This window comes from Rhamphochromis longiceps, linkage group LG22 (genome assembly GCF_057381845.1).
Source record: "Rhamphochromis longiceps isolate RC_006_pf linkage group LG22, R_longiceps_female_GT1.1, whole genome shotgun sequence".
Taxonomy (NCBI): domain Eukaryota; kingdom Metazoa; phylum Chordata; class Actinopteri; order Cichliformes; family Cichlidae; genus Rhamphochromis; species Rhamphochromis longiceps.
In genome coordinates, this window is record NC_140577.1 from 9684150 (window position 1) to 9706791 (window position 22642).

At 39.8% G+C, this 22642-nt stretch overlaps 2 protein-coding genes across 3 annotated transcripts; one reads left to right on the plus strand and one right to left on the minus strand.

Moving 5' to 3' along the window:
* Positions 1-3438: 3438 nt before the first annotated feature.
* Positions 3439-6900, minus strand: stpg1 (sperm-tail PG-rich repeat containing 1). The gene is made up of 8 exons (XM_085396319.1): positions 6754-6900; positions 6570-6680; positions 6375-6476; positions 5618-5788; positions 5419-5527; positions 5172-5340; positions 4897-5087; positions 3439-4405 (listed from the first exon to the last, which is right to left on the minus strand). Exons 2-8 carry the CDS (start codon positions 6636-6638, stop codon positions 4332-4334), a joined length of 885 nt encoding a protein of 294 aa, XP_085252445.1. The 5' UTR covers positions 6639-6680; positions 6754-6900; the 3' UTR covers positions 3439-4331.
* A 7-nt stretch (positions 6901-6907) lies between these two features.
* On the plus strand, positions 6908-12136 carry meaf6 (MYST/Esa1-associated factor 6). 2 transcript variants are annotated; one of them, XM_085396320.1, is made up of 8 exons: positions 6908-7015; positions 7675-7790; positions 8126-8213; positions 8301-8346; positions 8443-8635; positions 10213-10242; positions 11106-11139; positions 11678-12136. In XM_085396320.1, the coding sequence occupies exons 1-8, from the start codon at positions 6926-6928 to the stop codon at positions 11690-11692; spliced, it is 612 nt and encodes a 203-aa protein (XP_085252446.1). In that variant the 5' UTR covers positions 6908-6925; the 3' UTR covers positions 11693-12136. The 2 variants fall into 2 exon arrangements, with proteins under 2 accessions (XP_085252446.1, XP_085252448.1); XM_085396322.1 differs by lacking the exon at positions 10213-10242.
* Positions 12137-22642: the final 10506 nt, after the last annotated feature.

A 22642-nucleotide genomic window follows, 5' to 3' on the forward strand; every position in this document is an offset into this window, starting at 1 on the left:
TCCTGACACTTTCATTCTGAATCCTCTATCTCAGCCCATGTTGTGGTTTCCATGATCACTGTTTGGTTTGGTCAATAATTTGGATGCATAAGCTGACGTTGCTCTTTTGCATCACTTTCCAAATTCCACTTGGATGTATGTGATAAGCTGACAACACAGGTCAGCTGATCTCACAACCTATCCAACGCAGTATGAATCAATTTTGGGAGTTGTTTTGACATGAGTCAGCTCTCCACTCCTGCACGGCTACATCAGACTTTAGTGTTTAAAGCCTGATAACAAACCTAAGGAAGAAATCCCATCAGCGTGCAGGGAGGGGCTAACTTGTCAGAGTTGGCCATCACAGAAAAGGTTTAGTTATACTCATGTTTAAGGCTCTTTTTTTTTACCCTAGGCACTCATTCCTGCTCAGTGTTTGTACTCCATGTGTGTCACAGTAAAACCACACATAAAATATTGGCTGCAGGGTTTTGAGCATTTTTGACTGTCGCCATTTTGGCATTTTAAAACCAGATGTGTAGAGAGAGGGGGCAGGTTTGACAGCAGAAGTCATTAAACAAGGATCATACCATGGGTAATACACTTTTGTGACTCCTGGAATAACCAACATGTACATACTTTTTACAGTATGACCCAGCATAAGTGACTGAGGTTATAAATTCATCAGGAAAGTTTTTAACTAAGGTCAAAATGGTACATGTGAGGTCCCGCAGACTTCCTCAGGAATCAACCCCTGGGGGCCATTTTAAGAAGAATGCAGTTTTAAGGCATTTGTGTGTTCATATATATATATTTTTTTAGATATACAAAGACACATATCTATATATATATTTTGTGGCACAAGACTGAGTGAATGACCCAAACTGTCGTCCTTAAAGCCTCGCCAGTGGGACTAAAAATCTAAATAAAATGGACTAACAGGCCCGTCGTCTTCTCATGTTATGATCCCGAACAACTCTATAAATACACCATGTGCCTTTAAACATTTTACGCAGGCCCATGAAATTACAGCAAAACAAAACGTGCCTGCAATTCACTGGTGTACTGCCAAGCAGCAGACATAAGCACAACATGACACAATTAGCTGTTCACTCTGGTGCAGAAAGCAGTGCTGTACCCTGTCTCGTTGTTCCTAGAGCCAAATCTAACCTTTACCTTTAATATTTGAAGCCACCGGAGCGTTGTTCTGAATCATATTAGGTGTGCTGCGTCATAATCAGCATTTAAAACGGAGCTAAAAACACTCCTGTTTAGATGAGCCTTTTAGTGGCCTAGTTCCTGATCCTTCATTAGCATTTTATTCAATTTCTGCTTCTTCTATTGGTTTTAATTCTGAGATTTCATCATTTTTAATGGTCTCCTGTTGATCTTAGTCATTATGTAATTTCATTTCTGCTTCTTTTGCTGCTTTTTTAAGTTAATAACTGGTTTTCATTTGTCTGTTACTGATTTTTTGCTCATTCTGTGGTAGCTCGTGCTTTTTGGGTGAAATGTACTTTATATATGTGCTTGCTTTGCTAGGTAACACACCTGGTAAGTGCACTTAATGAACTAAAGAAAAGATCAGTGAGCAAATTCAAATTCAGTGTGCCTGCAGCATTGTTCTATAGCAATGCTCCTTCTCACTGAGCCTTTCTTTGGGGGAATGCATGTCCACACTCGCCTGCACCTGATGGGGAAGTGGCGAGGTTCAAAGAGAGTCCCATACACCCACAAAGGCATGTTGTTAATGACCCGTCCGGGACAACACCACAAAAGTGCTACAAATCAAGCTTCGTGCCTGCAGTTACACTTTAAGCATTTGTCTGGATACTCCCTGTGCATTTTACCCGAGTGGGAGAGAACCTTCATGTCAGCAAAAGCAGAGTTTTAAATTGCTTTTCTCTTTGTATAACCACAAGAACACAATGCTTTGGTTTTACAGGGCGAGTGCACATATTTGGAAAGCACACTGCTGAAGTCAGAGTCTGAATATAACTACAGCTGCCACAATGTGGGTGTCAAGCATGTCTGCAGTTGGTGGGGAAAAAATCTCCAACTGATTTCCTTGCGAGCAGATGACACTGAGGTCTGAAGTGGATCGCGTCTTCTGAGTGTGCAGATGGAAATAAGCATGAGGTTTCCATAACAGCTCTGAGACAAAATGTTTTTCACGTCGAAGTCAGTCAGGGGGCAGATTTGTCTCCATGAAATTAATTTTCACATTAACAGCTGCATCTGCTGAACACAAAATGCCACGTCAAAGTTTGGAAGGATGTCTCAGACTGAATGCTTTGGAAAACACAGGGCGTTAGATGAGATGAGTAATAACACTTCATGTTTATGTCAAAAATGAAGCTACATGTAGTTAGCTCAGCAGAAAACCTGGAAACAGACATCTCTGATTGCCACTTCATTTCTTTAAAGCCTTTTCAAATTGTTTCCAATATTTATGCCGAGTTAAGGATCCAGAACAAGGACGAAGCATCACCTATGAGGATGGACAAAGTTGCTGGTAGGAGTGGGTGTGACAATTTGGAAACCACCCCCTGAAATAGTCAAAGTAAATACCAACATTTTATCACTACTTAATCAGCAGTCCCCCAAACACCTGTGAACAATATGCGCATGTTTTTGTAAGATTTTAAAGACTTAACTTTAAAGCAAAAATATTTCAGCTATTTTGCTTTTGGTTTAATTCTGTTTATCTGCAGGTTTTTTTCTTGTCATATCAGTTAAACCAGCCACTCCCCAGCTTTCAAGCCTTAATAAAGTCCAAAGAGGTACTAAACACTTTTTTCATTTACCAGTCTGTAAATAAGTTGATTTGACAGCCTCTACCATCTCCAAAAACACCGCTATACCAGAAAGTTTATAATGAAAAGACTCACCAGTTAAAGTATCCTGAGTGGAAATCTAGGTCAGGGTTGAACAACACAAAAGATGCCCATTGTACAACGCATGTCCTGCCCCTGACCCAAAATGCCAATTATCTTCTCCATAGCGGTCGAACACATCATCCTGGTGCATTGATTCAAATCCACGCTTCGTGAAATATCTGGACGTTTAACTGCCCGACACATATTTATTTCAAGGGGAACCGTCATTAATGTAAAGTCTGAGTTTTAATGGCATTTAAATCACGGAGTATTTTGAAGGTCTTTACTTTGCTAGGTTAGCTTTGTGACTGCAGCCTAAAATTGCTTGGAATTTGTAAGCCAATAAGTTTACAAACAAATACAAACACTGTATTTTTAAACAACGTAACAAAAAAGTGAGCATAATCATACAAAACAACAGTTAAACACTTATATGAGCAAACAGAGATCAAGATCATTAATGGTTAGTCAGACAGTTTTTAAATCACCTCGACATATGAGGTATTAAGATAATTCTTCTATATTGGTGTCATACAATTACCTTCTTTCAAAGCATCACATTGCTTCAGGTAGTTGTTAGGTAGAGTTTTATTATCAAAATACCGATTACAGCAGCTTTAGAGATCAAACACAAGGTTTTACATTCGTTTTCTCGACTTATCTGAACCACAAAGCTGCTGTTCCTGCTCAGGACCCGCTCCATGATTATTGTGGACACATAAGTTTATAATGGCATTTATCACAATAACCACGGAAAACATGGAAAAGATGGCGTGTGTAACTTTGTTGTGTTTTCTGTTTTGGAAAATTTTATTAAAAAATTGAAGTAACAAGAGAATCTGGGACCAGAGCTGCACAAGGCCTTACAAAAAGAACATTTACAATCATATGTGCATTAATAACATAATAATAATATTTGATTTTTTTTAAACATTGTGAGAGAGTCAGCTCCAATGCAACGTGATACAGGAACTGAGTGATGCGTCCATTTGTCTTTTGGGTTAAACACCACCCTGCCTCATGCCCAGTCAGTCACATTGCTCACATACACAGTCACTCCACCCCTTCGCCTGCCCTCTGGCAGTTGGCAGAGTGGTGTCATCTCGAGCTCTCAGCTGTTACTGTGGCTTACCATTGGCTGGACCGGCAGCTGCTGGGGACTGTGCCAACACTTTCTTCTATATCACTTTAGAGCATCAGGAAATCCACAAGGACAAAACATATGGCTTTTCAAGAATTCTGGCATTTGACCACCACCACAGTGGATAAATACTGATTATGATTCATTTCCGAAAACATCCAAACATTCCTAGGTCTGATTGGCCAACATAAACATGGAACTAGAGACTAAATTGGTGCAAACATTTAATTTTCATCCAATTCACTCTAAAAGTGCCGATCTAAGAATGGCAGCAATCACAGTTCATCTGAGTGAAGGTGTACGTATCTACAGTGCAGTCTGAGCTGGAAGCTTTACACAGGAACCCAGACTCTGGAGTCGTTGTAAAAGAAGGAATGCTTTGACAAGAGCTGTGGGTTATAGAAACCTGGAAGGAGAGAGAAAGTTTTACTTAATGCTTTCATGAATGCAATAACAACTACTTTAGCTGCTCCTTTATTCATAAGGGATTGCTCTACATGTTTGGTTTGGCAGATCTTTTTTTGTATCTCCTCCTGAGATCAAAGCAGGGATCTGTGCTAGTAGGCAAATGTGTAAACTGCTATGCAACCAATTTATTAATGACGCCTTGTTTCAATCAGATTCCGTCAATTCCATTTTAATTATGCAACACCAAATCACAACAGTAGTTGCCTCAAGACGTATATATTAACATAAAGACCCTACAGTATTAGAAAGAAAGACCAAAAATCACACAAGCCCCCTATGAGGAAGCATTTGGTGACAGTGGAGAGGAAAAGCTTCCTTTTAACAGGAAGAAACTGGATATCTATATTGTCATGCGCACCAGTGTTATTTAAGTCCCAGAAAATCAGAGATCAAATGCATGTGAGAAAACTGCCTCATTTATCTTATTACCTGGTCCTGGGATCTTATCAGCCACCGGTTTTTGGGGTATTCTTTGAGTTCTGGATGCAAAAGCAGCAGTGGGTATGGACTGCTTTGATGGCCGGTCATACTGCCCTATGTCATAGTGCCCAGGACCCGGCAAAGGAGGATCCTTAGGTACAGTCTGAGGAGGTGCTGCTATTGCCAAAAAATATCTTCTCCTTCAAACACACATAAAAGGATGTAAATTTTAGATAATAATAAAAAAAAAAGTAGCAAAACCTAAACATTGTATGGTTACTTACGGAAGGATTGTCTTCTTCACTGGGGTGGGTGCCTGATGGGGGTTGTAGGCCCCCGGGCCTGGCACACAGTGGTCGGCCGGAGGAAGGATTCTTTGAGTTTTTGATCTGAAGGGTGACAAGACCGCCTTTGAACCATGCTGGATTAAGCTGCTGTTCACCTCGTAGTGGCCTTTGAGAAGTTTTTAATATTAAAAATTTGAGTGCAAATTTAATAAGAAGCTAAAAAAGACAAAACTTCAATGCAGACCTGGTGATGGCACATTTTTGGGGGGGTAAAATGAATCCCGTGTGGTTCTTGAGAGGAAAGGCGATGTACCGACCACTGAGGAGACGCTTACTCTCCTCACACAAATGACCTGTATAGAAAGAAAAAAAATGACAAAAAAATACACAACAGGATCTCAGAGATTACACCCTGAATCAGCTTTTATAATCAGCACACATACATCATACTGATTTGGAGCTGGAGTTATATGTTTAGGACCATCCATCTGCACAGCTATGGGCAGCCTGAAGACCCTGGAGGCTCCAGTGTTGAAGTCATATTTATTTATGAAGGAACTCTGTAGGTTGTATGCATTTGGGCCTGGAGTGGGTCTCTGTGGCCTTCTGTCAACCTGGGAAAGAGGATGAAGTGATGAAGACATTTAAAAGCAGCAGGGGATTAAAATTTATTAGACTAAAAACAATCAGGTAAATCTAAACTAAGTACTGGAGCCATAACTAACACTGATTTTAAGATTTCTTCTGTGTCATCTTCATTATAAGGCTCAAATATGTTTTGTGGCTCCATACTTTTTTCTTTTTTTTGGATCACAAATTGCTCAGAAAAGGATCCTTTGACATTAAATGTTGCCAACTCCTGCCAGATTATTCAAATTAGGGTTGCAGTGAAACTTAAGTCTGTTAACATAGGATGAATGGCAGGGTGTATACGCCAATCTAACAATGATAAGATAACTTTATTGTCTCCCATAGGAGAAATTCATCCTGGATCAGGCAATACATAAAAAGGCACACAGACAAAATCCACTAGCAATGATGCTGTAGAAAAATAACTTACTGGGTAAGTAAGGATTTTCTAAAGCCCCATTGGGGCAAGAAGTATGATTTAACAAAACAAAACAAAGTATAAATAATCAACAAGACTTCAGAATAAATGCCCAAAGGCGTTTCAAGATGATACCTAGTGGACTTCCTGACCTTGGATGGGACAAAGCCGGTGGTGCCCCTCTTTGAGAAGGAAGGACAGTTGACTTCAGTGCTGGTAAAGCAGTCGTAGGTTCCCGGTCCTGGACTTTCACTCTGACACACAAACACCATTCACGTTATTTATGAGGTACTGTTATTATTATTCTTTTAAAATGCTTTGAATTTTGATGGAGTTAAACTTCCTACCAGACTGATTTGAGAAGCAAACCTCTTAGCCTGGGTGGAAAAGCCCTTCTTTTCCTGATGTGTTGTCATCGCTATTTGGTACTTAGCTTGTATTTAACAAACCTTTACTAGCTACAAGATAAAAGAAACCATTATGTCACGTTTTCAGCTTAAGAATTTATAAGGATTTCCACTTTGGACTCACTCGAAGCCATCTGACGCTATTCGAGCTCCTTGGAATTTTAAAGCAGTTGCTATGGTGATGTGAAAACAGATCTATCGCGAGACTCCAGCGCCACCTGTCGGTGAAATGGAGGCGGGCTTCTTTATTGTACCGAGTTTCTTCTGTTTGTTTCCAGATTAATCGGCCATCCGTCATGGCGATGCATGCGAAGGCGACTCCGCCGCAGATCCCGGACACTCGCCGGGAGCTCGCTGAGCTCGTAAAGAGGAAACAAGAACTCGCCGTAAGTAGACGTTAAGGTGGTTTCCTTAAAAATAAAAGTCGCATTTAATATTTCACCGCGGGAAAATTTCTCGTGCGCGTTGCTAGCCGAGGCCTCGCTACATGCTAAACTAATGTTAGCCAGAGCTAACGGTAGCAGCTAACTTAGTTAGCGGGTCGACAGCGTTGTTTGGCTGACAACGTTTGATTAGGAGTAGTGTTAGTAGTAACAAGACTCCGTTCGAGCTCTCTGAATATTTCTTTTAAGTGTTTTTACGTATACCGACTTCACAGCAGCGCTTTTGACAAAATATTCTAACAACTTAGCGTAGCTAAATTTTAGCAGCCGCCCTGCTTGGCCAAGTTCTCGCGAGAAGTTGGTGTCACATGTGTATTGTGTACATCCAGCCAGATACCTATATTTTTACCTCTCTAACATGAGGAATAATAAATCAGCATTGCGACAGACATCGCTATCTTCACTTTTGCGCGCTCTCTGAATCCTTTCTGCAAATGCAAGTGAATAATTAACACTTCAAAAGAGACATATTTTATTCTTCTAATTTGTGTGTATATAAATAAATGTCTGTTAAAAGTTTACCAGCCAGGTTGATTAATGTAATGACTAAAACTCAGATATCTAACTTTTATTCTTTTCCTCCACATTCTTCACTGTCACAGGAGACATTGGTGAACTTGGAAAGACAAATATATGCATTTGAAGGCAGCTATCTAGAAGACACCCAGATGTATGGCAACATCATCAGAGGATGGGACAGATACCTCACCAACCAAAAGTAAGCAGCTTTGTGGAAATTCATTTACACTAAATGAAAAGTGAGCCATTGACTAATATTAATTACATACAAGCCAGCAGGAGGAGGAAGAGTACAGCCGATGGCTGAAATAAAGTTCCAGTAAAATTACGAAGAAAAAAAAAAAAACTACATCTAGTTGATGTTGAAGCAAAAAAAAGTCTGAAGAACTTTCTTCTCTTTTCGTAAGGAAAAACTTAAAATAATTTTAAATATGCCATTTTTTCTGAGGCCCAGTGTGGGCATTTGGAGCCACTTTTGGACCAAACCATTGTTTAAATTTTTTACATTTCTGTTTGCTTGTTTTAATTTAACAGGAACTCCAATAGTAAGACTGACAGACGGAATAGGAAATTCAAAGAAGCAGAGCGTTTATTCAGCAAGTCATCTGTTACATCGGTTGCAGTAAGTCTTTTGCTTATTATTTAACAGGTATGCTGTATAATAACAAAAAGCATTTACTAAACTGTTCAATCGGTGACATTTTTACAGGCCGTGTGTGCACTCGGTGGTATACCAGATCACATGAATGAAAAGCGTGAGTTTTGCTTTTGAGCTAAGCAGCATTAAAAGTTTGTATTTTGTGGACTGGTAGTAATTTTTGTCATTTATGCTGTTGTTTTGATTTCTTCAGGTGAGGCAGGCAGCGGCACAGAAAGCGATACCTCTCCAGATCTCCAGAACCAAGAAAACGAGCCCAGCCAGGAGGACACGGAGGATGTGGACTCAACACTGCAGGACCTGAAGCCTCAGAAGGCTGCCTCCTCCTCCTCCTCAGGCAGCCACCACGGGAGTCACAAGAAGAGGAAGAACAAAAACAGACACAGGTATTAAATAAAGGAATGAGACACGGTGGGATCAGCATGTTGTTAAAATATCCTTGCGTTTTTTGGATTACAGAGCTACATCCATAGCCGTTCATGTAGACTGCTCTTGACAAGCAGGTTACAGAACATGTTTGCGCAAAATTTCTGTATACATCAGAGTTTCTACTAGTAAGGAAACCCCTGTGGCTTCAATCAGAGACACCAGGGAATCTATTTCTCATTTTACTGCCTGTACCTGCAAGAGCTCATTGAATTGCGTTGTTCACAGAGAGATCACAAAAAGTGATCTAGTATGGCTAGAATAAGTTTGCAACTTGGATTCCAGAAGCTCCCGTGTTGTTTTTTTGCTGCCTTGGTGTGTGAGTGTGTACACAGTGGGGGGTATTTAAAGGTATTTTGGGGGGAGGCCAGTATAAAAGGAGTATTTTCTCTTCCAGTAGACTATTACATTTTCTCACGGTTGAATGAATGAGCATTCTCCTGGACAGATTTAGCTGTGAAGAAATATTCACACTTTGCAATCCAGTCTTCTCCTCGATTACAGATGTCACAGTTGAGGGGAAAACAAAAAAATCAAAAAACGGAAAATGTAATAGCAGGGAAATGAATGCTTGTTTGTTTTTGTTTTTTTTTACTGAACGTATCACTTTTTTCTCCTGTTTCAGCATCTCCCTCTGTTATCTGACACTTGCAGATCTGCTTGTACACTTGTGTATCCAGCCCAAGTACACACAGCTGTGCTGGAGACACGAGAGTTGGTCGTAATTAGTCAGTGCACAACAAGCCAAAAAAAGACATTTTGGATGTGCTGACGTTCTCATGCATGACAAAAGCAATCATAAAGCAAAGAAAAAACCAAAGTCGTGATATAGCACAGACTAACCAGTTGAGGCAACAGTAGATGAATAACATGTTTTCTGAGATAAAGTTGCTTTTTCTTCTTTCTTTTTTTTTCTTTCGTCTGCAGTGTGACAACTGCACAGATGTCTTACAACAGGTTAATTGAAGTGTTTGTGACATTTGAGCTTCTGCTTTCAGAGAGAATGGAGGGTATTATTTTGGTATTCAGCCTAAAATATGTTGAGAGATTTCTGGTCCACATCACCAAGCTTTACAATCTCAGAATAACCTGGTTATTGTTTTTTCTTTACTTCTGAGCTTCTAAAATAAAAAGGATTGGGTTTAGCTTCTTGGTGTTACTTTCCCCAACAGGGAGTGTACATGGTTTCACTAGTAAACATTACTCAAAAGTCTGTTTATTTTTCTTAAAGAAATTTACTGTGCTTGACCAAAATTAGACTTATTCAAAGTGGGTGATCAGAGGGTCAATAAATGATAAGTTTGTTAAGACAAATTAGGTTTAACGTGTCATGTCGACGTGTTTTTTGTTGACTCGGGCCTCACTGTTCATGCCTACATATTAACACAGCAGGTTCTCCTCCTAACACAGCGTGATGGGGTGGTGCTCTCACTCTCTAAAGTTTGGACTGCAGTTTTATATACTCATAGGGCTTTAGGCTCAGGTTGGTAAACTAACAGCTGCTGCTCTCTTCCCTCCCCTAATGCTGCTCCCTCAGTCCTTCTGCCATGTTTGATTATGACTTTGAGTAAGTCTGAATTTTACTTCCTGCTCCTGTCACGTTTACATCCTGCCTGCTACTAAGCCCATCATCAAAGTATCCACTGTTTTCCTCTCCTCTATGTCCTCTTACTATTTTTATTTGTATATTCTTCTCTAAATCTTTGCTTTTCTTTTTTAAATTTTGATTTCAACTTTTTATTTTATTTTATTTTTTTAAGTTTTCTTCTTTTATTTGATTTGAATATTTTTTTATTCTTCAATTTTTGCATATGTTTACTTTATTTTTACATCTATTTTATTTTAAGTTTTAATTTAATTTCTGATTTTTACTTATTTTTGCATGTTTTAATTAAGCTTTATTTTAACTTCGAACCTTTTTAATTTTAATTTTTCATTTCAATTTTTACTTTTTATTTTTACGTTTTCACTTTTTTATGCATGATTTGACTTTAATTATTAATCTTCTCCCTCTGTACGGTTAGTTTGAATTGAAGCCTGCTTGTTATTTTATTACTCAGTCACACTGCATGTCCAACACTTCATTCTTTGATATGTACATATTTTCTTAAATGCATGCCAGCATCCAGCACTCTGAGCGTCAGTAAATTTTCTTGCTTCTTGATGGGTTTTCCCACAGATTCATTTCAGTTTTGCTTCTTCAGCTCCGCTTGCTGGGTTGCTTGTTAGATGACGGATTGGTTAGGAGGTTCTGTATGAGCAAGAACGATCATGCGGTCATGTAGTTTTATTGTTACCAGGCTTATTTATTTATTTATTCATTTTTAGGCTTCTTCATAGTACAGTAGTGGTACTGCTTTTCTCCATAATTCCCATCAGAAGCAGGATTTTAATGTAAGATGACTAATGCTGTCTTTGTTCTTGTTTCAGGTTTGACATGAAGGTTAACAAGAAACCCAGAGCTGTAAGTTCACTGTTCTGTTACACTGAGACACTTTAATGTCTTTGACATTTACTTTGCTGCTTCTATTACTTGTAGTGACTGTTTTGCTTTACTTTTGCTTTATTGAATCTCTTGGATAGAGCTCTTCGTTTTATAGAGGCTAGATGCCTTGCTGTATTTTTATTTCTTATTTATTTATACATAAATAAGAAAGTTCAGGTCAATAAAATATGTTTTAGACATTACAGGTTGTGTTTGTATCGTTTTGGCAGCTGCGACATGAATTTTCCAAATTTGGGTATTTAAAAAAAAAATGATGTTAATCATTTTATCTTTTAATAAAATGGCAGCTGATCGTTTAAATTCAGAAGTTTTGATCATCTGACCAACAGCCTGAAACCTTAAATAATCCAGATTCCTGTCATCTATGACGTTTTTGTCTTCCTTACCCTAAAAATAACTGAAAGAGGTATTTCTTTTAATTTAAGTAATAATTACTTTAGTCGACTGATTGATGAATAACTGTTAAGTGTGACTCGGCTCCTATTTTTATGTGCAGGATTACTCGACTTAAAACACCTGGAGGACCTGGACACATGAGGATACATGAGATTTCTGGACTTTTTTTTTTTTTTTTTTTTTTTTTAATCACTTTTTGTTGTTGTTGTTGTTGTCGTCATATTTCAGCCTGTACTGTGTACATCAGTTGAAACATTCCCCTCACCGCCTACCACTGGATGGGGTTCACTTTTTGATCTACCTTCAGTAGATATACGGTGTTGCTTGTTACTTGTCGCCTACTGGCGCTCTCTGCCAGTAACACATCATCTTGTATAGTGTTTTCTTTTTTTGTTTTTTTAAAGAAAATGACTGTATTTATTGTGTAGCTAATTTTCTTGTTTCCCATTGTAAGAAAATCTTTTTTTGTTAAGCATCACATGGTCGGATTACCCTCAAATCCCCCAAATTCTTTTATGACATTGTTTGTTTGACAAAAAAATAAAATACTTCAAGAATATGTTTTGGTTTTTAAAACTATCGAGGTATGCGACTGTTATTAAAATGTCATGACGGGAAGCTTCGTTTAGCCTAACATTCCCACACATACAGCACATACATGAGTGCAAATATCAACAGTGTTTATGTGACTAGTGCATAAAATAGCCGGCACATTTTCGTCTGTCAGTTCTCAGCTTGTTTTAAAATGTTTATTTAAGTACACAAGAGCACAGTCTGGTGGTTGTCGGGCACATGGTCGTTCAGATTGTCTTAGTCCTAAACTTGAATACTTTTAAGGTATTTTGTGAAATGTTTGAAAGATGAACCATCTAGCATCCCTTTTTTCCACTGGGTGGTGCTAGAAGACAGGAGGAGGGTGACACTTGACATTGTCGTGGTTATTTCCCTGTTAAGGTTGGGCTTTTATACATAAACATACCAGGCTGAGCAAATGCTGTACAATTACTCCATATCCAGGGGTCAGTGCAGAACCAGTCAGAAAGTTTTGGAAATTGAGGGCAGGATTTAAACATTAATTAGCTTTCACTTGCTACTTTTACCAGACAAGTTCACGTTATGCTAATTAAGTTTATGAATGTAAAGTAAAGTCACCTTGTTATATATTTTAAAGCTGTAGCAATGCATTGCTGGGAGATGGCTGAATGCAAATATCTGACATTGATCACTTCTCTTTCCGGTTCAACTAATCAGCATTTTATAAAGCGACATGCTGTTGTCTTTTTAGAAGACTCCACACACATCCTCTTATGTTTGTTTGTGTTAATGTCCCCAAATTCCTCTGTCTATGTCTATGAATATGAATTCTGGCCATCCATAAGCACAAACTTATACAGGCTGTGTCATCCACATTATTTGTAATATAATTAGATTCAAAATGCACAGAAGGCCATGCAGGCCTAAAGACTACTCTCCGACCTCCCTGCTGACCTCTGGTTGCTAAGGAAAAATGCGCGTTTCCCATGCAGGCTCCTGGTTACCACCAGGTGAAGAGGATGCTGCATTAAAAGCCTCACTGGGATTGCTTTGGTTGCTAGCAGACTGTCGCAGTCGCCCACAGTGTGCATCGAAGATACCGACTTGCTTGCAAACACTCGCTACTTACTCTCTGAAGAGGAATGAAACTTAAAGAAGTGCATGCAAATAGTCAATGGAGAATTTTCACCTTTGAAGTACACACCTTTACAGACAGGAAAGAGGTTTGTAGACAAGCTGGCGTCTTCCATGCAAACTACTGATAACCACGACTTCGTGCAAGCAACAAAAGCAATCACAAGAAGGTATGGGTGCAGCCCCATATACCTCTTATTGACTAATTAGATACTAGTGACTGCCAGCAACCTTCAGTAATCACTCCGCAACTGGTCATGGAATGCACACGTTTTCCCAGCAACTGGGAATCGCTGACCAGTCCTAGGCCTGTGTGACTGAAGGCTTAAATAGAAGTTCATTGGCATGAGCCAATTTAACAGCGTCTAAGGTATTTACAGAAAATATATTTTATCATGGGAGTCATAGGGGATTCACTGTCTTTTAGAACGACCCTTAAGTGGTGTCATCTTTTAGCCCCTTGGGTGCTTCACAGGTGTTTGGTTAAGGACGAGGCAAAACATCAGGATCAGCATGATTCTGTTTGAACATGATCATTGGATTAAACTGCAGGGACATACTGAGGTCTATGATTTCATGATAATAACATGTGGAATGCAATAAAAATACTTCCAGTCAAAGGGAATCTTAATGTAACAGGAAACTGTGCGTATGACTTTTAAATAACATCTCAGCATTTCTGGTAAAAATGCTGAGATGTTATTTGTTTGCTCCCAAGTAAAAAACTGAAACATTTTAGCCTAACAGACTATTTTGGGCCTCTGAAGGAGTTAGTCCATGCTTAATACCACATTCGTTACATTTTACTGTGTGAATTGCACAAATCTGAGCTCCTTTACCTTCAGCGTCATGGATTTTTGTTGTTGTAGAAACCAAACAAAACTGGTCCTTTGAGGCTCTTTTAGCGAGCCTCCACTCAGTTCTTCCCTATATGGATATTTCGATTAAAAACACACATTTAAATACCTCATGAGTAACTCAAAAGCTGGATACCTGAGTGTTGCTGTGACAATGTTATTAGTCATGCTTTACTGAAACATCACGGGAGAGATGGAGTCCGGCGTTCTGAGGAAACAGAGCTGCTGACAAACACATATGATGGAGAGACCGACTGGGAAGATTCCTGGAATACATTCCTCGGTTTCCACCACAGCTCCATCCCACAGTCACATTTCATCTGGTAGAAATGACACACTGACTGTTTTTACTGCTCCGTTCCTGTAACGGGCAGTTTTTTAGCTGGACTCTGGATGCCGGCTATCGATGGCCAGTCGTTCCACCACTTTGGTCCAGATTGAAATATTTCAACATCTGCTAGGTGAATATCAATATTTTTTGCAGAGACATTCGTATAGTCTGAAAACTATGCGGCTGACTTTTTTCTTCAGTGCTGTTGTGAAGCTGACACTTCTTTTCTGGTCAACAAAAACTAGATGGAAAATGAATGTGTTTACCAGGGTCTGTGCCAAGCCAATGTTTTGGTTCATGACTTAAATACTTCAACATCTACCAGATGGATTGGCATTATTTTTTACTCCTTTCTGTTCTCAGAGGATAAATCCTGGAAAAGTCATGATGACCCACGACTTGTTATTTAAGGAAGTCCCACTTCGATAAAGGACATTTAGGGTTTTCAGACTGAAAATGCTGAAACTCTATTATGTTTGACACAAAGACATACTTTTTGTCCAAACACTGTACACCACCACAGTGGATTAGAAATCGAACAATCGAAATGTGATTGAAAACTTGATTGACCTTCGGTATGATTCAGGGAGGTTTACAAAAATCCTGCATGAACTATTTAAGAAGTAGAACCATTTTTATGCACAATCCCACATTTTCAGAGGTTTCTGTGGTCTTCTCCTTTTTCTCTCTGGCCGGGAGCTCTATATTCAACATCCCTTGTCTGATATATCCACTATCCTTCCAAACCATCTCAACCTCGCCTCTTTAACTTTGTCTCCAAACCACTCAACCTGAGCTGTCCCTCTGATCTGTTCATTTCTAATCTTGTCAGTCCTGTTCAGTCCCACTAAGAATCTCCTCCCTAATCTCACTACCTGAACATTTGGCAATGTAAAAATTATGTAATTCTTTATATCTTAACTCTTACATATAAAAAAAATTACTGAACGCAAATTATTGAACTCATTATGTATTATTTGAATTATTATCTTGTCAAAAAAAAATTCCACACACACAGAGCAACACCAGCAAAAATCTTCACCATCTTGGAACGTATATGTAGACTTGTGGTCAAGGCCGCCTAAACCAAGACCAAGACAATACCAAGACCAGAGGGTATCGAGACCAAGACCAGACCAATACAGACCGAGTCAAGACCAAAACAAAGTCGAGACGAGACAAAAAAAGTCTTTAAACTGCAGCCAGATGCTGCTTCATTTACAGGTGTCAGGCATATTTATGTGTTTTTGCGATGCACTCGCACAGCCCTCCTCACCGCTGTCTACTGTCTCACTTACTGAGAGGACAGACGCACGCTCCACTTGACTGTCGCGTCTCTCACCCTCTCTGTTTTTCACATAATGATATATATCCTCGCATGTGATTGGCCACAATATGGAGGAACTGGAGCATAGCTGTGCCACTGTGTGAGAGCTGAGCAGCGAAAGGAAATTAAGTGAGGAGTAATTAATTAATGCCTACAGGTTTAGTATGTCTACTCTCGTTGTTCATATTTGTTATAAGACTGTCGAATAGTAGTTAAAACAATAAAGACCTATTGTGCCAGTATCACCATGACTCTTTCTTGTTTGTGCAGAATAACGACTGAGAACATGGCATTTTAGCGCTACCAAAAAGTGATTGTGGCCTATAACTTGTCACTGAAACAATATTTCTGCTTCAAACTTGTTGGATATATTCCAGAAGGGTTACATGTGATATATTGTATCCCAAAACCTCTCCAAGAACTGCTGAATAACTTGTACAGGAACAATAACACTGATAATATGCCATTTTCAAGCTGCCAAAAAGTGATTGTGGCCTATATCTTGTCACTGAAACAATATTTCTGCTTCAAACTTGCTGCATGTCATTCTGAAGGGTCCTATGTGACACATTATATCTCAAACAGTCCCTTAGAACTGCTGGATAACCTGTAAAGGAACATTAACTTTGATAATATGCCATTTTCAGCCTGCCAAAAAGTGATTGTGGCCTATATCTTGTTAATGAAATACTATTTCTGCTTCAAACTTGCTGCATGTCATTCTGAAGGGTCCTATGTGACACATTATATCCCAAACAGTCCCTTAGAACTGCTGAATAACCATTAAGGGAACGATAAAACTGATAATATGCAATTTCCAACCTGCCAAAAAGTGATTGCCGCCTATATCTTGTCACTGAAACAATATTTCTGCTTCAAAATTGTTGGATATCATCCAAAAGGGTTACATGTGACACATTATATCTCAAACAGTCTCTAAGGACTGTTGAATAACTATTAAAGGACCATTAATACCCATAATATGCCATTTTCGACCTTCCAAAAAGTGATTGTGGACTATAACTTGTCACTGAGATACTATTTCTGCTTCAAACTTGGTGGATGTCATTCAGAAGGGTCATATGTCAAATATTACATCTCAAACAGTCCCTCAGAACTGCTAAATTACCATTAAGGGAACAATAAAACTGACAATATGCAATTTTCAACCTGCCAAAAAGTGATTGTGGCCTATATCTTGTCACTGAAACAATATTTCTGCTTCAAACCTGTTGGGTATCATCCAAAAGGATGATATGTGGCGCATCATATCCCAAACAGTCTCTAAGAAATGCTGAATAACTTTTAAAGGAACATTAACATTGATAATATGCCATTTTCAGCCTGCCAAAAAGTGATTGCCACCTATATCTTGTCACTGAAACAATGTTTCTGCTTCAAAATTTTTGGATATTATCCAGAAGGGTTACATGTGACATATTATATCCCAAACACTCTCCAAGAACTGCTGAATAACTTTTAAAGGAACATTAACATTGATAATATGCCATTTTCAGCCTGCCAAAAAGTGATTGCCGCCTATATCTTGTCACTGAAACAATATTTCTGCTTCAAAATTGTTGGATATCCTCCAGAAGGGTTACATGTGATATATTATATCCCAAACAGTCTCCAAGAACTGCTGCTTTTGCGCATGACACATTATCGAACGTTACGTTGTGGGTCATGGATACTGTTGACTCCAAATCTCCCGACAACTGATATACTTATAATCTACAAAGTTTATTTCAAGTGTAATATTTCTATGAAGGCCTGAGACAACAAAACAGACATTTCCATATAATAACCCTTTAGTCACATTTTTTTCAGCACAATGAAGATTTATTTTTGATATTTCTGCCCTTATTTCATAGAACATTAAAGTGAATGTACAGGAAGGCAGGGAGAGAGTGGGGGTAGGGGTCTGGAGTGGCCCCTACACTGACCTTTGGCATATTGGTCGCCCACTCATCCAATGTGGTGCCTGCGTTCACTCACCTTTTCTTAGTGAACGCAGTGAGAATGTCTCTTATTTTTAGCACTACCATTAGACAGCTACTATAAACCATGCTTCATACCTGCAGGCGTGTGTTTCATTTCCTGTTTTTCAGTCCGTACCTGGGCTGCTGATTTATGACGAATGACATGCTTTTGCACCAGTTTGCAGACATGGCGCGCAGGTTTCTCCCAGCAGTGTTATTCCCTCATGAGCTACATGAGCTGTCTGACAGATAGATAGTAAAGTGACTGCGTCTGGGCCCTGGGCTACATGTCAGCCCATGACTCAGCCCAGAGTCACATCCAGAAACACTTCAGAGTACGTAATGCGATCTGGCTGGAAACTCAGGCTCGCACCAGAATACATTCCACATGTTCAACCTTGGGGTGTGTGTGAATAATGAAGCATGAATGAGCAATGTGTGCTGTGCCACTTAACAGCATATCTGAGCTTCATTTCCTGTCACTTCAGGAAACGATTTGGAAATACGGACCAAGGCGAAGCATTAATTCAGCTGCTGGAGATCGAGCTGGATTCCTGAAGTTAAACTCAGCAGTGTGGTGTTTTTTATTGTGAGAGATAACGGTCTTACTACACAAAACAGGCCTGGCTGTTCTACAGCAATCTCTTGTACTTTTGATTTTTAGATTAGTGATTTACAGCAACGAGAGTGCAGTTTGGGGCTTAAATGGATTTGGTTTACAACTCTGAACCTAAAAACGATCGACACGGGATGATTCGTGTCCAAATGTGGATAACTGTGGCTTGCCTGGGCCGCTCCGAGATCTGAATGAATGATTTCGTTGTGCTGTTATAAACCAGCAAGTTGTCAAAGTGTCAAGTGTTAAATAACATCTCCTTTAGCAGAAAGTGAAGCATTGCTGGAAGCTTAATTTCAACCTTGCTGACCTCTGCTGGAAATCGAGCCTTTCTTATCTGCTGCGTTGTTTTCTGTCTTTCCATTTCTGCTCCCTGAAGGCGGCCTGTCAGAGCTTAGTGAAAACAATGGGCTTGTGGTTGCATCTCCATATGGAAACTAGCCTCAGACACAGTTAAGACACAGATAAAGTACAGCATTAGTTCAAACTACTCGTGAAACACTTAATTAAAAGTTTTAGGCATTTCTTCACATGCATCTAAATCTTCTTGCGTTTTGGGGTTAAATTGTTATCTCACAGGCAAAGCCACATAAAGTATGTTATTATTACAGGGAGTAAAATTATCTCTGACATCCAGGTTATGTAATTGGTTCGCTTTATCTGTTTATTTTTGCTTTATCTCTGTTTGTTTGCAGGATTACTCAGAAAGTTTTAGATGATACGAATGCATACTTAAAGAACCATGAATAAAATAGTGCTCTCTTAAGGTTGATACACCAAGTAAAACTCATGTAACCATGAGGTAATCGCAGATACAGTCTGTTGAGAACTGAAGGTTGAATTGCGAGGAGGTTTCAAACTGCACAGGCTTATCGACACATCACATTTAAACCTTTGTATAACCACGTATGTGAAAAGCTGCACAAAGGTATGTGCTTGGGTGAATGCCAGCTGGGCCTGAAGAGTGCATGCTTGGAAATGATGAAAAAAACCTGCAAGTGTGAAAGAAGAAAGAAGCGGTTGCAGTTGGTAATTATCACATAATTACCAGCTGACAGTTTAAATTCCTATCCTAATGAGGACAGAAATAGTTTTTAGGCATCAACACAAAGCTGACGCATAAAGCAAGAAAGAAAAACAGCCTGAAGAGACTTCAAGGCGATCGCCGCAGTGATTCTAGAGTACAAACATAAACAGGTAGCCTGACTGCTCATCACTGCTTTTGTTCCTGTTGAAGTTCAGGCTCTGGCCGCTGGGCTGGGGTTGGCATTCACTCCATTTACACATCACTCTGGGCTCTTGGCTAGCTTTGTGTTAGCATGCTGTGGAGATGCTTGCAAGGACCCTGACATGTTCAACATGAGACATACTGGGACTAAATATTATCCAGAAAGGTGTCTGGTTATACTCCTGATCCCGAAAAGTCTACACTAATCTGGCAGTGTTGGGGAGGCTCTGTCCTGCTGACACAGCAAGGTTGGATGCTGCTGGGAGAATGTGTGAGAACAAGAACAGATTTCCACTATGGGGATCAGAGATGTTGCAAGGCTCCAGCACCAGCAGCTCAGAGATGGATGCCAGCTTCCAGCATGTCAGTATCCCAGCCTGGATCAGCTTCAGTCAGTTGGGCCCTGATGAAGACGTGCATGCACTGGTTTTTGACTACAATGAATCAGCCAGAACCAAAAACTACTCACAGACTATGCTTGATTTAAAACAAAGATAAAGACTTTTTGAAATTATATTTCTTCTCATGAATCTCATGAGTCAATCTGCTCAACATGTTAAATGAAAATAGCATCTGTTACTCTTGTTATCTCATAGCTGAAAGTACAGACTGCAGTCCATCCATTTTCTTAACCACTCATCCATCCCAGGCGCCTCGTGTCCCAACCCCTAACACAGACAGGGTGGAGCCCATGGCCCATAAAGCAACCAGGGGGTTGCTCAAGATATTTTGGCTTCGGTTCTTTAGAAGCTGTCATGTCGTCTACATGTTAGAGTCAACGAGGCATAACGAGAGATAAACATCTTACAAACAGCAACCTAACCGTGACTGTTTATTCTGATTTTCACGTTTACACGGATGCTGATTATTTGCAGATTATATGATTTTAAACTCTGCGTATAACTGTTATCATATCAGAGGCGTGTGTTTAATCATATATTTAATTGTTCTGGCACAAAATGTCAATATCTATATAATCATTATAGAGCTGGTGACACTATGAGATCCTTCCATACATCTCTGTTAAGCATGCCAGACAGCAGCCCTTCATTCTGCAGTCCTAAGCTCTCTTTGATGTCTTTTTAGAGGCTCAGGGATGGTACACCACACCTCCTCTTAGCGTCTGGCTCCCACAGCAGGAGCTATGTCCTCTTGACACATCACATGACCAGGAAGAGCAAGACAGTGATCGCAGATGACGATTGAGATCTTCTGTAGGCGGCTGCTGAGCTGCATGCTGGCGGTGTTGCTCCTCCAGGAAGCATTTAAGAAGGGACAAAGCATGCAGTTGTAGTTTCCATCCAGTTTCCCTCTCTGTGATACGGTCAGGGTTCATGAGTCAGACCCACTGAGCAGGATTGCCTCGGCACATGACTTGAAAGGGCATAAGATGCCCCCCAAACTCAGCTTATTCAGCAGGTGAAGTCGAGAGCCGTCCTCAGCGAGCAGCAGTCAGTCAGTCAACTGCTGCACTGATGTGGATGACATCTATAAACCCACAGATAGTTATTTGACATTATTCCTCAGCCACTGTGTTTCAGATAATTTCACAATAAACTCGAGGACGTTTCCTTTTGAGAAAGATTTATGGATGCCTTATGGTTAAGGCGCCACAGCCATTTTTAATTTGGATATGTCACAACAGGGTTAAAATTGTCCCCACAATTCAAACGGGGGAAATTCTGAGGAAACAGAGAATGTATTGAGCTGGCAAACGTTTAAAAATCAATCCCCGTAGACACAAACAGTCATCCAAGGACTTCAGATGACTTGAAGAAGTCGGCAGTAAAAATACTTTAGGATCATGCGCAAGGCGTAGCCCGCTTTCTTCTTCTGTGGTCCATCCATCAGCGCAGCGTCATTTAATTACTTTAGCAGCCTCCGCTCGCAGATCCCAGCTGAGCCTGAGTCCCAGCAGAGGCTGAGCAGGGTGATGTGAAATCTTGACTATTCACCGAGGAGCTTCAATCCCATCCTTCGGCCTCCTTCCTCCTCCTCCTGGGACCAAACAAGACTCTCCTACATCCCCGAAAACAAGGTCAAACATATTTCAGGAAGAGTCATGGGAAAAGCTGAAACAAATAACAGCACGCATGGCCCTTTTATTTTCATCTGGAGTTGATCTTGTGATCTGACGCAGCAAGTCAACAAAACGATGATCAAAAGGAGGAAGTGATAGGAACATTTATCATTGGATGACAGCTAAAATGTCTCAGTTTATGGAGAAAAATCAGAGGCGTGGAGAGGCAAGTGCAGTCAGATTTTCACATTACTGCCTCTTAAGGCGGACTTCACATGTTTATTTTGTCTTTTTGCGTTTTTATTTTTAAGTTTTGGAGTTTTTAAATTGGATCATTATCTTTTCAATGTCAAAACTGAAGATTTCTAGTTAAAGGGGTTTCGGTGAGGTAGAAAACCTTGCAGGAAATAATCAGCTTGGTGAGGAGGTCTTGTGTTTGCTTCCCCTGCCATGAACACCAGCTTGGCATAGCATTCATATAAACACAATCAAAGCAGATGAGCTCAGAACTGTAAATATTTATCCAAATTATGTAAGTAATAGTGAGGGAAAGTCTTCCTGGGATGACCCTCGTGAACCTTTCTTTGGGAAATGGGTGGAGTTTTCAAAAAGAAAATTATTCTGTGATTGTTTTGTGCTTTTTTAAGAAACGGGTTGCCATGACATTTTAGGATGACGTAATGGTTTTCATTAAGTATGAAGACAAATCTTTCTTTTCCTTGTAACATGGAAACTAATAGAAAAATACTGCTTTGTTTGTGCAGATGTGAATAATAACTGAACTCAGGTGTTCTTCTTTTAGCCGCTCCCACAGCAAGTCATCAATCTCACCCCACCCTGGCATCTTCCTCTGTCACCACCAACCCTCTGCTTGTCCTCTGTCACTACATCATGTACCTTCTCTGTGGTCTTCATCTTTTCCTCCTGCCCATGCAGATCCATATTCAGCATCCTTTATCCAATATGTCCATTTTTACTCCTCTGCAGATATCCAAACTTGGCCTGACCCATCTCTCTGATACACTCTTTTCTCATC

Excerpts from the sequence above, each read along its gene's own strand:
- stpg1 (XM_085396319.1), bottom strand. The coding sequence starts at position 6,638 with ATGACAACACATCAGGAAAAGAAGGGCTTTTCCACCCAGGCTAAGAGG. Across the intron at positions 6,477-6,569 it reads TTGCTTCTCAAATCAGTCTG|AGTGAAAGTCCAGGACCGGG; the intron begins GTAGGAAGTTTA and ends TTTGTGTGTCAG. Across the intron at positions 5,341-5,418 it reads CAAAAATGTGCCATCACCAG|GCCACTACGAGGTGAACAGC; the intron begins GTCTGCATTGAA and ends AACTTCTCAAAG.
- meaf6 (XM_085396320.1), top strand. The coding sequence starts at position 6,926 with ATGGCGATGCATGCGAAGGCGACTCCGCCGCAGATCCCGGACACTCGC. Across the intron at positions 8,636-10,212 it reads AAGAACAAAAACAGACACAG|TCCTTCTGCCATGTTTGATT; the intron begins GTATTAAATAAA and ends CTGCTCCCTCAG. Across the intron at positions 10,243-11,105 it reads ATGTTTGATTATGACTTTGA|GTTTGACATGAAGGTTAACA; the intron begins GTAAGTCTGAAT and ends TTCTTGTTTCAG.